General features: G+C 36.8%; 1 protein-coding gene across 1 annotated transcript in view; it reads left to right on the top strand.

The window, feature by feature from the left end:
• The window catches only part of LTN1 (listerin E3 ubiquitin protein ligase 1), a 66284-nt gene that overhangs the window by 41256 nt on the left and 8556 nt on the right, over positions 1 to 16472 (top strand). The window contains exons 20-25 of the mRNA XM_077878911.1: positions 7134 to 7269; positions 7478 to 7622; positions 8703 to 8916; positions 9396 to 9633; positions 9917 to 9991; positions 11896 to 12082. Of these exons, the coding sequence (XP_077735037.1) occupies positions 7134 to 7269; positions 7478 to 7622; positions 8703 to 8916; positions 9396 to 9633; positions 9917 to 9991; positions 11896 to 12082 (995 nt within the window). The remainder of the gene's footprint in view (positions 1 to 7133; positions 7270 to 7477; positions 7623 to 8702; positions 8917 to 9395; positions 9634 to 9916; positions 9992 to 11895; positions 12083 to 16472) is intronic.

Genomic DNA, 16472 nt, shown 5'->3' with positions numbered 1-16472 from the left:
TGTTAATTTTGTATACTGCAACTTTACTGAATTCACTGCTCTCATAGTTTTTTTGGTTGAGTCTTTAGGATTTTCTATATTTTAAATTATGTCATCTGTAAAGAGACAATTTTACTTCAACTTTTCCAATTCTGATACCTTGTATTTCACTTTTTTGCCTGGTGGTTTTAGCTAGGACTTCTAGTACTATGTTGAATAGGAGTGATGAAAGCAGGCATTATTGTCTTGTTTCTAATCTTAGATGAAAAGCTTTCAGTCTTTCAGCATTGAGTATGACGTTAGCTGGGGGCTTGTCAATTTATGGCCTTTATTATACTGAGATATGTTATTTCTATGCCTAATCTTTTAAGAGTTTTTATTATGAATGGATGTTGAATTTTGTCAAATGCTTTTCTTTGTGTCTGCTGAGATGATCATATGCTTTTTTTTTCATCTTACTAATGTGATGTATCACATTGATTGGTTTGTGTTTATTGAACCATCTTTGTACTCTAGGGATAAATCTCATTTGGTCATGGAGAATGATCCTTTTAATGTGCTGCTGTATTCATTTTGCTAGTATTTTAGCAATAATATTTCGTCTGTATTCATCAGGAGCATTTGCCTGTAGTTTTCTTTAATAGTATTGTCTTTTTCTGGTTTTGTTATCAGGATAATGCTGGCCTTTTAATGGCAATTTAGGAGTGTTTTCCTTCGCTTCAATTTTTTGGAAGAGTTTAAGAAAGATTGGTGTTGATTCTTCTTTAAATATTTGGTAAAATTCACCAGTCAAGCCATCTGCCCCTGGGCTTTTTCTTCATTAGGAGATTTCTGGTTAGTGATTCATTTTCCTTGTTAGTAATTGGTGTATTCAGATTTTGTTTCTTCCTGATTCAATCTTAGTAAGTTGTATGTTTCCAAGAGTTTTTTCCATTTCGTCTAGCTTGTCCAGTTTGTTGGCATTTAATTGTTCAGTGGTAGCCTCTTACGATCTTTTGAATTACTGTGATATCAATTGTAATGTCTTTTCCATTTGCAGTTTTGTTGATATGAGTCCTTTCTCTTTCTTCATTCCCTTGGTTAGTCTAGCTAAGGGTTTGTCGGTTTTGTTTCTTCAAAAACCAACTCTTAGTCTCTTTGTTTTATTTTCTGTTCTGTTTCATTTATTTCTGCTCTAATCTTTTTTTCTTCTGCTGACTTTAGGCTCAGTTTGTTCTTTTTCTAGTTCCTTAAGACATAGAATTAGGTAGTTTACTTGGAGATCTTTTTTGCTTCTTAATTTAGGCATTTTATTATTATGAATCTCCCTGTTGGAACTACATTTGCTGCATTCCACTAGTTCTGATATAGTGTATTTCCATTTGCTTATCTAAAAAGTTTTAGTTCCCCTTTATTTCTTTGATCCATTGGTTGTTTAGGAGAGTGTTGTTAAGTTTCCATGTGAATTTTTAAGTTTTACTGTCATTATTGATTTCTAGTTTCATGATATTGTGGTCAGAGAAAGTACTTGATATGATTTCAGTTTTTTTTTTTTTTTAATTTGCTAAGATTGTTTTATGGCCCAACCTATGGTTTATCTTAGAAAGTGGTCATTATGCACTTGAGAAGAAATGTGTATTCTGCAATTGTTGGATAGAATGGAAGCATGAATTTTCTAAATATTATCACCATAGAAACATAAGCTGTAGTTTTGTTATTTATTAGTTAGGATATAGGAGTCTTTCTTCTTCTTTTTATGTCTGTTAGATCCATTTGATCTGTAGTATTGTTTAAGTCCCCTGTTTACTTATTGATTCTTTGGATAATCTGTTTTCATTGTTGAGAGTGCAGTATTAAAGTCTCCAACTATTATTGTATTACTATTTCTCCGTTTAGCTGTGTTAGTTTTCGCTTTATGTATTTAGGTACTCCAGTGTTGGATGCATAAATATTTACAATTGTAATATCTTCTTGCTATATTGACCCTTTTATCATTATATTATAACCATCTTTAAAGTCTATTTTGTCTAAGTAAAGGCACACCTTGTTTTATTGCATTTTGCTTTATTGCACTTTGAAGATACTGTGTTTTTTTTCTTTTTTATAAATTGAAAGTTTATGGCAACCCTGCATCAAGCAGCTTTGCCAACGCCATTTTTCCAATGGCATTGTTTACTTCGTGTTTTTATATTCTGGTAATTCTTGCAATATTTCAAATTTTTTCATTATTACTGTATTTTTTTTCTGGTGATGTGTGAGCAGTGATCTTTGCTGTTATTATTGTAATAGTTTTGGGGTGCCATGGGCTGTCCCCTATAAGAAAGCTAACTTAATCGATAAGTGTTTCAGTGTGTTCTGACTCTTCTACCTGCCATTCCCTGTCTGTCTCTCTCTCCTTGGGCTTGCCTATTCCAGGCTAATTAATAACCCTACAATGGCCTCTGTGTTCAAGTGAAAGGAATTGTCACATGTCTTGCATTTAATTAAATAATTAATTAAAATTTTTAAAGATTTTATTTATTTATTCATGAGAAATACACAGAGAGAGAGGCAGAGACACAGGCAGAGGGAGAAGCAGTCTCCATGTAGGGAGCCCGATGTGGGGCTTGATCCCGGGACTCCAGAATCATGCCCTGGGCCAAAAGCAGATGCTCAACCGCTGAGCCACCCAGATGTCCCCATGTCTTAATTTTAAATCAAAGACTAGAAATGATTAAACTTAGTGAGAAAGTCATGTTGAAAGTGAAGGTAATTTTGAAAGCTAGGCCTCTCATGCCAAACAGCTAAGTTGTGAATGCAAAGGAAAAGGTCTTGAAGGACATGAAAAGTGCTTCTCCATTGCACACGTAAATGATAAGAAAGCAAAATAGCCATGTTGCTGATGTGGAGAAGTTTTAGTGGTTCGGATGGTTTGATCAAACCAGCTACTACATTCCCTTAGATACTAACTTTCTTCTATTCTAAGAAGGCTAAATGAGGTGAAGAAGCTTCAGCAGAAAAGTTTGAAGCTAGGAGAGATTGATTCATGAGGTTTAAGAAAAGAAGCCATCTATCATAATAGCACAAGTTGAAGCAGTAAATGCTGGCACAGAAGCTATAGCAAGTTACCTGGAAGATCTAGCTTAAGATAATGAAAGTGGCTACACTAACAGCAGGTATTCGCTGTAGATGAAACAGCCTTTTACCAGAAGATGCCATTTAAGACTTTCATAGCTAGAGGAAGAAGTCAGTGTCTGGCTTCAAAGAATAAGCTGATTCTCTTGTTAGGGGCCAGTGCAGCTGGTGACTTTAAATAGGAGTCACTGCTCAGTTACCACTGTTACTGCAGTTTACTTTTTTTTTTTTTTTTAAAGATTTTATTTATTTATTCATGAGAGACATGTGGGGGGAGAGAGAGGGAGAGAGAGAGGCAGAGGCAGAGGGAGAAGCAGACTTCATGCAAGGAGCCTGATGTGGGACTCGATCCCAGGTCTCCAGGATCACGCCCTGGGCTGCAGGCGGTGCTAAACCGCTGCGCCACCAGGGCCGCCCACTTTTTTTTTTTTTTTTTTAAGATTTTATTTATTTATTTGAGAGAGAGACAGAGCGAGCATGAGTGGGGGGAGGGACAGAGGGAGAAGCAGACTGCCTACTGAGCAGGGAGCCCAATGTGGGGGGATGATGACCTGAGGTGAAGGCAGATGATTGACTGAGCCACCTAGTAGGTACCCTGTAGTTTACATTTTTAAAAATATTATATAACTAGTAGCAAATTTTTGTAGTTATGGTTATACTTACTTTTTTTTTTAGGATTTTGTTTTTTAAATTTTGGAGAGAGTGAGCATTTAAGTGGGTGGAGGGGCAGAGGGAGAGAATCCTCAAGCAGATTCCCTGCTGAGCACAGAGCCTGACTCAGGGCTCAATTATATTACCCATGAGATCATGACCCAAGAGTCAGATGCCCAACAGACTGAACCACTCAGGCATCCTGTATTTTTACTATATTTTAAAAATATATTTATTTATTTATTTACTTTTAGAGAGAGAGTAGGACCTGCTATTATAGTCTGCTTCTGGACAAAGCTGTTTGAGCTCTGATGAAGCTGGGCGGCTCACAGTTAGATAAGACTGCTAGCTCGGTTCTGCAGTTACCTGGATTCTCGGGTCAGCCTCACTAGATAGGTCGGGCTGGGTACCATATTCATTAATAGATTGGGGTATGAATTAGCTTCCCTGCCCTGGCAGCAGGACAGATTCCAGAATCTGTAAAGCTCATTGTTTGGGAACCTGAATGGCAGGAATGTGTGCAGAATTTCCTGGTCAGGTGATGCTCTGTAGATGGGGGAAGCCAAGGACTGTGCTCTTTCAGGTGCCACTGGACATAGGCCTGTTGGATGGGCTGTGGAGCTTCCCATGTGCTGTTTAGGTTCCCTGGTCAGACAGGCTAAAGGTTGCATTCAGTGATGAGTGGGCTACAGATTAGGTTTCTTGCCTGGGCACAGTGGCAGAAGTAGCTCTAAAGCCAGTAAAGCTCTGTGTTGTCTAAACTCAAGCAGAACTGCATCCCAGGTTCTTTGACTGGACTGGGCCACTGGCTTTGGTCTGCAAAGTATGGGCCCTGCCCGCCCGCCTCTTGGTTGTAGTGCTGCTCTGATGTACAGCTTTCAGGAATTTTTGCTAGCCTTTCTGGTCAGATGGGCTGGAAGACTCTCCACAGTATGTGGGGCTATGTCTCAGCTCCCTTGCCTGGGTGGGAAGGGGAGGGGCCAGAAGTGACCCTCAGCTTTGTGAATTAATCACTCTGCCTGTGTGTAGCAGGAGAAGCCCCAGTGCAGGATGCTGGCTTTGCTCTGGGTGATCAGCCCTGCTCAGTTGCCTCTTGGCTATGAGTGGCTTTTGGGCCACACAGCTTTCAGGAATTGTCTCCAGCCCTTCTGGTCTGTCGGGGCTGGAAGATGCTCCACAATTAGCAGGGCTGCAGCTCTGCTCCTTACCTGGGAGTGGGTAAACTGGGCTTCGGGGCTGTCAAAACTCTTCCTTTGACTCTTCCTTTGAGAATCAGAATCAGGCAGATCTGCGTGAGCCTGTCTTGGTTCTGCAGATAAGCAAAGCCACAGATTGGGATTACTACTGGACACTGCAGGTATGAATTGATCTGCCTAGATCTGTGTGCTGGTTGTTACAAGCACCCTGTCCATTCTTTGTCAAAGTCAGGACTGAGGCCTGCAAATTCCCCAGCAATCCCAGTACTCTGAGATCAGAGTAGGAGGTCCACCACAGCGACTCACAGTACTGGAGGGGTTGTGCTGGTTTTCCCTCACCCTAGGCTTTTTCCTACTGCAGAACCAGAGTCTCCAGGGTACCCTTCCCACATGGAGCTGCACTGTCCTGGGGAGGGGCAGTGTAGTCGGTGTGGAGCTGCTTCTCTTACCTTCCTAATGCATCCTGTCTTGGTCTCAGTGACAGAGGGGGTGCTTTAACCTGACCCCTATAAGAGTCTCAGTGACATCTTGTTCTTGAATCGTTAGTGGATTTTCTTATGAGGAGGGAGCAAAGTCAAGAACAACTTACATTGCCATCTTGGTGGTATCTCTTCTATTCTGTCCTTTTTTACAACTGTGTGCCCCTTTGCTGTTCTCACAGACTGTCGAACTTTTGATAAGTCCCAGTTCAAATACCAGCTTTGGGAAGCCTTTTCTTGCTTTTTAAAAAATGATTAATTCATTTATTTGAGAGAGAGAGCAAGCGGGGTAGGGAGCAGAGGAAGAGAATATCCAAGCAGACTCCTGCTGAATGTGGAGTCCAGTGCAGGGCTTGATCCCACAAGCCATGAGTTCAGGACCTGAGTCGAAACCAAGAGTCACACGCCCAACCGACTGAGCCACCGGGTGCACCTGGGAAGCCTTTTATGACTCAACCTAAATGGAGATAGTTGTTTATTTTCTAGATTCCCAGTTTTTGTCCCCAATATATTCTAATTTGTTTTTAAGTCTACCAGTACTGCTAGATGAATCCTTTCAGGGACTGAATTTTGTTCATCTTTCCCCAGCATCTAGCAATACACCTGGTACTCATTATTTATTCATTCTTCATTTAGTCAGTCAAAATAAATGTCTGTATTTCAGGCATTGTACGAGGGGGAGGTACACAGTGGTAAGTAAAACAGACAAGATTCCTTCATGGAGCTTACTTTCTTTTGAGGAGATAACAAATAAGTAACAAACAGTGCTGTAAAGACAATAGACAAAGGAGAATTGAGAACAGAGAAATGCAGGGGGATGTACTTCATGTATGTGGGAATTGCATAGAGTATAGGCAATATTTAAGCTGCGTGTTAAAGGGTAAGAAGGAACCGGGATTCTAAAGAGTGGTAAGCCTATGAGAACTTTCCAGATATAGTACATGCCTATTGAGTTAATGTATGAATTACGGAAGAAGATGTTCTGTTTTCCATCTTTAACTTTACACTCTAGCTATGTTTTTCATGTTCGTCTTTATTTAAGAGATGGGGCATACTAAATGAGTCCTATGTGTAAGAAACCAAGAACAAAAAACAAAACCCCAGCATAGGTTAGTTTAAAGCACAGTATCATTTACTCACCCTAACCCACCCCGACCCCCACTCCCTTTTCTATGGTAGGTGCTTGGTATGGAGACAGGGTCTCTGCTCTGTGGAGCTTACATGCTCATTTGTTGACTCTTTCATGTTAGTCCTTTTTAGAATTCTTAACCTAGACATTTCTGGGGAAGGTGTTGGACCTATCTCAAAATAGAATTTCTCTTTTGTAATAGCAGTAGATTTTTTTCCTGATTTTTCTTTTTTTCTTTTGGTCTGTTGCACAAGTTTAATAATATAAGAAATGAGTTAGTAGTTTACCATTCTATATAGTGATTGGCTTTTCTTGAATTTTCTCATTTGTGGTAATTATAATGCTTACATAATTAGTACTAGAAATGCTTTTCTTCATTTCAAGGTTTGTATCAAAGAAAGAAAAGAATGCTTCTTTGTTAACATTAGCATGGTCTAAGAATAATCATCCCTATTTTTTGTCAAAAAAGTTTTATCAGAGCAACAACATAATTTCATAAAAAATAAAGTCATGTGTAAGACAAGACTTTGATTTAAGGCAGTATGTGTAGATAGATGTGGATGTATGTGTATGTACATTTAATTTTCATTTTGAATTTTACTTTAGGAGGTTTTGGACATCTTGCCATTTTTAATTCTTGCCTGCAAACCAGAAGCATAGATGATGGGGAGTTATTACATGGTATATTAAAGATTCTAATATCCTGGAAGAAAGATCATGAAGATATTTTTCTTTTCAGTTGGTAGGTGATATTTTATATTATCCCCCACCCCCATTACAATATGTGTCCAGATTGTATATCTTACAGTCACAACTTTGTATAGTAATAGGTTGGTAAACACTTAAGTCAGCCTGTTATAAGTATATAAGATTTAAAATAAAATAGTTTGTAATTGAATGTCCATATAATTCTTTAATGTTATTTTGTTTTGTTTCTGTCTTTATCACAGTAATCTATCAGAAGTCAGCCCAGAGATACTAGGTGTAAATATAGAAATAATACGGTTCCTTTCCCTGTTTCTGAAATACTGCTCATCTCCTTTGGCAGAGAGTGAATGGGACTTCATCATGTGCTCCATGTTGGCTTGGTTAGAGGTAAATTAAACCAATGTATCATCAGTGTTGGGTCTTCATGCATATCTGTATGCTAGAACAAATTACTAATCTTAATCTTTAAGTAATGATTGTAATTAGTTCTTTTGCAAACATTTAAACTCTATAGATATATTCCTCACCAGTTACTATTTGAAAGGATAGTGCATTGATAGAGGTTTAATATCTGCTGGCATCATTCAATGACCAAATCTCCTGCCATTAAAATGTACTCTCCATAGCTCATTTTAATATAATATTTGTAGCACAGACCTTGCAGGTGTTATCCTTCGTGATTAGTTTTTTTTCTATCTTTTTGGCTCTTAATTAAATTATTCTTAAAATGTACTGTGTCAGTAATAGGTTAAAGATTAAGCAAATTCAGAGAGAATCAGTGCTCTTTTTATACACAAAGCAGGTATAATATTTGTGGGCTCTGATGGCTGCAAATCACTGGGGTTGAATTGGGCTAAACCTCTGCTTTGTTTGCTATTAGCTGTGTGACTTAGGATGTTCAAACAACCATTTTGAGCCTCAGTGTCCTTATTTTTTTATTTTTTTAAGATTTTATTTATTTGAGAGAGAGAGAGAGTGCAAGCAGGGGAGAAGGACAAAGGGAGAAGAAAAGAGAAAATCTCAAGCAGACTCCCTGCTAAGCACAGAACCTGAGATCATGACCTGATCCCAAGTTCAAGAGTTGGAGATTCAACCCACTGAGCTATCCAGTCATCCTCAGTGCCCTTATTTTTAATATAACTTAATAATGCCCAATTAGTAGGGCTCCTGAGAAGATTATAAATATGGTTTTGTATATTTCACTTGATAAATGGTAACTGATATTTTCTTTCAGAGTTTTAGAAATAGAGTATTTCAAAATAAGTGGATTGATTCTAATTCTTAGTATTTAATTTTTTTTTTTTTTTTTTAGTATTTAATTTTTAAAATGTGTAAATGTCTCCTGAGACTACACTTCAACTGCTTTTTATTTTAAAATTTAGAGAAATGAAAGCATTTTCTTTATTGCCTTGATTTGTGGTATTTGTGGTAGATGTCTGCTTACCTATTTCATCTTTGTTTCTTCAGACAACAAGTGAGAATCATGCATTGTATTCTGTTCCACTTGTACAACTGTTTGCGTGTGTCAGCTGTGATTTGGCCTGTGAGCTCAGTGCTTTTTTCGACTCTGCAACTCCAGATACCATTGGCAATCTCCCTGTAAATCTAATCAGTGAATGGAAAGAATTTTTTTCCCAAGGCATCCACAGTTTGCTTTTACCTCTTTTGGTGACTGTTACAGGCAAGTGAAAGGGGAATCATAGTGAGATACATTGCAAGTGACTAGCTGAAAAATTCAAAATAAAAACTTTGGCTGTTTAAATCAAACAGTACAGAGTGTAAAAAAAAAAAAGAAAAAAAAAAAAAGAAAAGAAAAAGAACCTGAGAGAAAGCTTGGCATCTCAGAAGCATCATATATGCTTCTGCTTTCCAGGCAAGAATTGAAAACTGGCAAAGAACCCAAAGATTATTGCAAATTAAAATAATAGTAATTCAGATAACCTGAAAAGATTATTTATAACTCAAACTTCTCTTTTTTAAGGATGAGATAATAGAAGTTATGATTATCATGTAAGATTACGTTAAACAGTTTCTAGCGAGGACTGCTCTAATATTTGTCAGTTTTTTGTTTCATTTTCTTAAATGACATTTGACTATAAGTCAGTCAAACTCTATTACCTTGTTTTAGAATGTGCATGTTTCTTTCCTTTCTGTCATCAGGAGAAAGCAAAGATACATCTGAAACATCCTTTCAGAATGCAATGCTGAAGCCCATGTGTGAAACATTAACATATATCCCAAAGGACCAGCTATTGAGTCAAAAACTCCCTTCAAGACTGGTTGCTGGCCAAAAAACAAACTTACCAGAGTATCTCCAGACTTTGTTAAATATATTGGCCCCATTACTCCTCTACAGAGCTCGACCTGTGCAAATTGCTGTTTACCATATGCTGTACAAGTAAGAATTCTTCTAATTGAATCAGTGTTGTGGTTGAAAAAAGTAGAATATATATTTAGTTTTAACACTTGATCATTAAAGAAAAAAAAAGTAAAAGTAAAAAAAGAAAACTTGATTATGTATTTTAATAACAGGGATGCCAAATTTTGGATGATTTAGGTCACTGTTCTCTGTACACAACTTACATTTAAAAATATACTCATTCAGAGTAAGTATTAGTCATTCTGCCTCTTGAGCATGATTTAACAATGAACAAGTTAATGTAATATATTCTGACTTGCAGATTGATGCCTGAATTACCACAATATGATCAGGATAATCTAAAGTCATATGGAGATGAAGAAGAAGAACCAGCCTTGTAAGTTTTTTTAATAATTTGTTTTATTAAATTTTCATAATCTGTTTCACTTATAACTTCAGAAGGTGGACAAACACAAAAGCTCTAAATTTAGTATAATATTCATTCAGTAGATCTTTTAGAGTCATCTTTAAGCCAAAAATGAAAGCTAGTGTCCAGCCAGAAAGGTAATTTCTCTCCTTGATTGTTTCTAAATCATATTTTCAGTTTGTTACTCTATAGCAGAACTTACTTTAACTACACGGTAGCTGTGGAAAGAGTACATCAATTCAGATATCTAATGAGCACCCACTTTGCTGTGCAAAGTATTAATTAAATGCTGAGGGGAGAATATGGTGTTTAGTAATTGTTCTTATTCATAAAGAGCTTATAATCTACTTTAGACCACATTACTCTATAATAAAAGATAGTTAGTATGTGGCAAGTACTATGGAAAAGGATGGGACAGGGGGAACGACACAGCTGCCATGCACTGGAAGGGAAGACTTTTTCTTGAGGAAGAGACATTTATGCTGGATCTGTTAGGTTAGGTAGCATTTCAGCATGGTCTTCAGAGAACACCATGTGCAAAGGCATGAATGTTCAGGATGTGCATGGAAGTGTTGAGTAGTTGCCCTTGACATTTTTTTTTATTGTCTATTTCCTCCACTGGAGTAGAAGCTCTGTAAAGTCAGGAGTTTTTGTCTTTTGTTCTCGACTATATCCGTAACATCCAGAGTGGTTCCTGATCTAATGCAGACTTACGAATATTGCTTATTTGTTTAGTAGAAGGATAAGTGAATATATGGGGAGTAGGCAGGGAAGTTATTGTGAAAAATAAACCTGGAAGGGTACTTAAGATAATGAGTCTTAAAAATTAAATTTTCTGGGATTTGGGGCATTATTTGGCAGAAGATGGGAAAAGTACCAGCTGATTCTGGCTATAGTATGAAATATAAATTACACAAGGAAGCACACAGAGATGGAGACCATTCTAGAAACAGTACAGGGAGTACAGCGTGGAAATGAAGAGATACCTGAGCTGGTATTTGTAAAATCTAGTGACTGTTGGTATGGAAGAGAGAAGGGTTGGTACATGGGATAGTGGTGTTGAAGGTAAAAATTTTATCCTAGGGCAGAAGCTCAAATACCTGTGTATGGGCTGGGAAAAGGAAGCCACAGGGAAAGAAACTGCAGAGGTGGAAGGAGAGAACTGAGCTACAATGTTAGGGAGAATCTGACAGGATATACAAAAGTTTTTCACTTTTTGAGAATCTCCTAAGTTCATCTGAAGGTGTTAATCAGTGCAGTAGTTCAATAAAGAGGAAAATTAACTTGCATTGTAATGAATTAATATGAATATAGAATTTACTTTCCTGAAAAGACATGAAGTTTTGTTTTTTACTTTATAGGGATCTGGTAGGACTTGGTATCCCTCATCATTCCCTTAACTAGCTGAGGGACTTGAGATTAACCGTTTAGCCTCTATGGGTGTGTGATTTTTTTTTTTTTTCTATCCATAAAACAAAGTTGAAATACATGTTTTCTAGAATGGTTTTTCCTTTAAAAACTAAAGTACTAGAGCTTCTATTTCATTGTATATTTCCTATGCATTTTAAATATATAGGTGTAAAGAATATTTTATGTATTTATAATAATACAAAATTTGTTTTATGTTTACATATATTAATAAATTTATAATTAAATATACATGAAAAAGTACATATTTATACATTTTATGTCTTTCAGATTTTGTAATCGCCATTATGCAAAATTAGCAGTTAAAACTGAATCTTTATGGGGGACTTTAAAATGGTTTTGGAAAGTAGAGAAAGGTTTTTCTAAAATGCTTAAAGTTTATACATGCTATCAGTTTTTTAAGGGACAAGTTATGAAGAAAATTGTGTTTAATCCTTGATTCATAGGTCACCACCGGCAGCACTGATGTCTCTTCTTAGCACTCAGGAGGACTTACTAGAAAATGTTTTGGGGTGTATTCCTGTTGGACAGATAGTTACTATTAAGCCACTAAGTGAAGACTTCTGCTTTGTTCTGGGATACCTCCTCACCTGGAAATTAATACTTACTTTTTTCAAAGCTGCTTCATCTCAGGTAAATAAATATGTGATAACTTTTGACAGTTCTATCCTCTGTGTGTTTCTGTTACCATCTTAAATTCTTTGTTTCCCCTCTTGTAGAAAAAAAGGGAAATGCCTCACATTTTAATCTAGTCTTTTCTGGCTAACTTCAGACTTTCTGCTAAATTTATTTCTGTCCCTTAATTTCCTTATCATCCCGCATGCACAAACACACACACACACACACACACACACACACACACAGTTTTTTTGCAAAAGTAATCTCTGGAATGTACTGGAATCAATTTTTTTCTAACTGAATGTAGCCACCAAGTCCTTTTATTGAAGCAAACAAGATTTATATAATTTAATTTTGTACTACCACAGTAATAATTTCAAAAGAATTGTATCTTGCTGTTTTGTTTTTTTTTCAACTTTTGACCCTTGTGGAGATTTTAGTTAACATCATTGGGAATTTACTTTTTTTGAAAATCAGTGTTTAGAGAAAGATTTGTGAAATGTTAACCTGTGTAATTCAAACTATTACCTCTAAATAGTAAAAAATATCCTAAAATAATTATTTTGCCCAAATTACTCTAGCAGCCACTAGATGTCTCTGTTGTCTCATATTTAGGAAGAAAAACCTCATTGTCTAGGAAGAAAAGCTGGAAAAATTTCCAAGTTTTCTTTCTTTTCTTTTTATTCTTTAGACAGATCCCCACTTAAAAAGTTCCAATTAAGTGTTGTTTGAATCAGTTTAATAAGCTGATGGCTTTTTAAATATAAACAGTAGCGTTTTTGACAGTCAGTACAAAAACACTTACTTTATTACCTCATTAAGGTGTGACTAAATACGGCATTTATTTCCAATGTGATTTTTCAGAATTTGTAAGTTATAATTTATGTCCTTGCTTATAATTCATATCTTGGTACAAATATGTGAACATATACATCTTTGCATTTGTATATCTAAGGGGAAAATCAAATTACAGGGGCAACAATGATCTAGATTTTCTAATTGTTTTATTTATTTGTTTTTTTTATTATTATTTTTTTCCTTTCAGAGAACCAGGTTTCTGCTCTCTTTGGCTTTTATCTGGTTCTCTCTGGTCATGCTCTGGCCTCTAAAGATTTTTTTTTTTTTTCCATTCGTGATAGACATAGAGAGAGAGAAGGAGAGACACAGGCAGAGGGAGAAGCAGGCTCCATGCCGGGAGCCTGACGTGGGACTTGATCCCGGGACTCCAGGATTGCGCCCTGGGCCAAAGGCAGGCGCTAAACCGCTGAGCCACCCAGGGATCCCCGATTTTCTAATTGTTTTAATCTTGGTACAACTATGTGACCATATACTTCTTTGCATTTGTGTATCTAAGGGGAAAATCAAATTACAGGGGCAACAATGATCTAGATTTTCTAATTGTTTTATTTTTCTATAGGCCAGCCACTTATGTTTGTGACTTGAGCTAGTTTTATTTGCTGGTGATGTATTTCAAGAAACTCCCAATTGGGCTTTTACATTTGTTTCTTAAAATATTCTTGATCTCTCAAAAATTGCAGCAAGTGAGGCTTCCATATGTAAGAATTTTGTTTTTATCATCTTATATTCAGAAATTTAGAAAATGGCCATGCATCACTTTTTTCATTAAACCAGAATTGGGAAAAGGGTACAAAGAATTGTACGGCAGCATTTATTGAGCCTGGAACTCAAACCAAACTGTGGCAGTTAAACCAGAATAACTCAGTTAATAGCCTAATTAGATAAATCCTAAAGCAAACAGAATTTTTTTAAAAAACATTGCAATTGGTCCTAACTCTGGGTTTTTAAAAAAACTTTTTTCCTGGGTACCTGGATTGCTCAGTCAGTTAAGCATCTGCCTTTGGCTCAGATCATGATCCTGGGGTCCTGGGATCAAGCCCTGTATCAGGCTCCCTGCTCAGTGGGAATTCTGCTTCTCCCTCTCCCTCTATCCCTCCCCACTGCTTGTGTGTGCTCTCTCTCATGCGCTCTCTCTCTCTTTCTCTCTCTCTCAAATAAATAAATAAAATCTTAAAAAGAAAAACAAAACAAAAACTTTTTTCCTAAAAACAAAAGCAACTCCCAGTGAATCAGATTGGGCTGGAACAAAGCCATGAGCCTATGTGTGTTTCATAACTTTACTGATATGTTTTTCATGCTATCAGATTTACTTATTTAAGGTATATGGTTTAGTGTTTCTACCATATTCACAAAATTGTATAAATATCACTACTATCTAATTTTAGAAAATTTTCAACACCTGAAAAAAGAAACCTTTACCCATTTGCAGTCAATTCCCATTTTCTCTCAAACCTTCCAGCCCATGGCAGCCACTATTCTCTGTGTTCTGACTCTGTTGATTTCCCCTTGTAGACATTTCATATATGTGGTCTTTTGTGGTTGGCTTATTTCACATAGCATATTTTCAGATTCGGGGATTAAATACATAAATCTGTACTACTTTATTTTTTATGGCTGAATAATATTCCATTGTGTGATGAGTATACCACATTTCGTTTATTCATTTATCCTTTGATGGACATTTAGGTTGTTTCCACTTTTAAATGAATAAAGCTACTGTGAACATCATATATGAATTTTTGAGTGGATGTATATTTTCATTTTTCTTGTGTTCTTTACCTAGGAGTAGGATTTCTGGGTAATATATATGGATTTTTAAAAATCCATTGATTTTTTTTCAAGTTTTTTTTTTTTATTTTTTTATTATTTATTTATGATAGACACAGTGAGAGAGAGAGGCAGAGACACAGGCAGAGGGAGAAGCAGGCTCCATGCACCGGGAGCCCGACGTGGGACTCGATCCCGGGTCTCCAGGATCGCGCCCTGGGCCAAAGGCAGGCGCCAAACCGCTGCGCCACCCAGGGATCCCGATTTTTTTTCAAGTTTTTATATAAATTCCAGTTAACATACAGTGTAATATTAGTTTCAGGAATAGAATTTAATGATTTATTACTTACATATAGCACCCAGTGCTCATCACAAGTGCCCTCCTTAATACCTATCACCCATTTAACCAGTCCCCCTACTCACCTCCCCTCCAAGGAACCCTAAGTTTATTCTTTATAGTTAAGAGTTTCTTATGAATGCCTCTCTTTATTTCCCTCTTATGTTCATCTTTTTTTTTTATCTTAAATTCCACATATGAATGAGATCAAATGGTATTTGTCTTTCTCTGACTGACTTATTTTGGTTAACATTATACTCTCTAGCTCCATCCACATTGCAAATGGCAAGGTTTCATTCTTTCAGAGGGAGAAGCAGGCTCCATGCAGCGAGCCCGATGTGGGACTCGATCCAAGGTCTCCAGGATCATGCCCTGGGCCAAAGGCAGATGCTCAACTGCTGAGCCACCCAGGCGTCCCTACCATGTCTTTTTTATCCATTCATCAGTTAGTGGACATTTGGGCTCTTTCTGTAATTTGGCTATTGTTGATAGTGCTGCTGTAAACATCGGGGTGCATATGCCTCTTCAAATCTGTATTTTTGTATCTTTTGGGTAAATACCAGTAGTGCTGGATTGTAGGATATGTCTAGTTTTTTTTTTTTTTTTTTTTTTAATGCAGCAGTACTTTAATTATTTCAGTGCTACAGCTCAGTTGATCTGTGCCGCCTACAACAGACCTCTTCTGTTCTTCTATGAAGATTATCTGACATTTTTTGTTACTGGGGCTTGAACTCACAAGCCCTTAGATCAAGAATCATGTGTTCTGACTGAGCCAGACAGGCATTCCAGGGTAGTTCTATTTTTAACTTTTTGAAGAATTTCCATACTGTTTTCCAGAATGCATCAGTTTGCATTCCTAAACAGTGCAAGAGAGTTCCCCTTTTCTCTACATCCTTGCCAACATCTGTTGTTTGTTGTATTATTAATTTTAGCCATTCTGATAGGTGTGAGGTGGTATCTCATCATAGTTTTGATTTATTTATTTCCCTGATGAGTGATGCTGAACATCTTTTCATGTGTCTGTTAGCCATCTGGATGTCTTCTTTGGAAAAATGTCTATTCATAGCTTCTCATTTTTAACTATTATTTGTTTTTTGGGTGTTGAGTTTTGTATGTTCTTTATATATTTTGGATACTAACCTTTATCAAAAAAAAACCCATTGATATGTATAATTATTTTTTTAATTCTACTTCCAACTGATTTTTTACAGAGGAGATAGAAGAATAAGTCAATGAAAAGTCACGTAACTCTTCCTAGAGTCAAAAATTTTTAATGTTGCTACCTTTGAAGATTTATTTAATTTTGGGGAGAGAGAGTACGTGATGGGGAGGGGCAAAGGGAGAGAAAGGGAATCTCATGCAGACTCCCTGCTGAGCACAGAGGCCAACACAGGGCTTGATCCCATAACCCTAGGATCATGACTTGAGCCAAAACCAAGAGGG

This window comes from Canis aureus, chromosome 30 (genome assembly GCF_053574225.1).
Source record: "Canis aureus isolate CA01 chromosome 30, VMU_Caureus_v.1.0, whole genome shotgun sequence".
NCBI lineage: Eukaryota > Metazoa > Chordata > Mammalia > Carnivora > Canidae > Canis > Canis aureus.
This window is presented reverse-complemented; position numbering and strand designations above follow the sequence as displayed.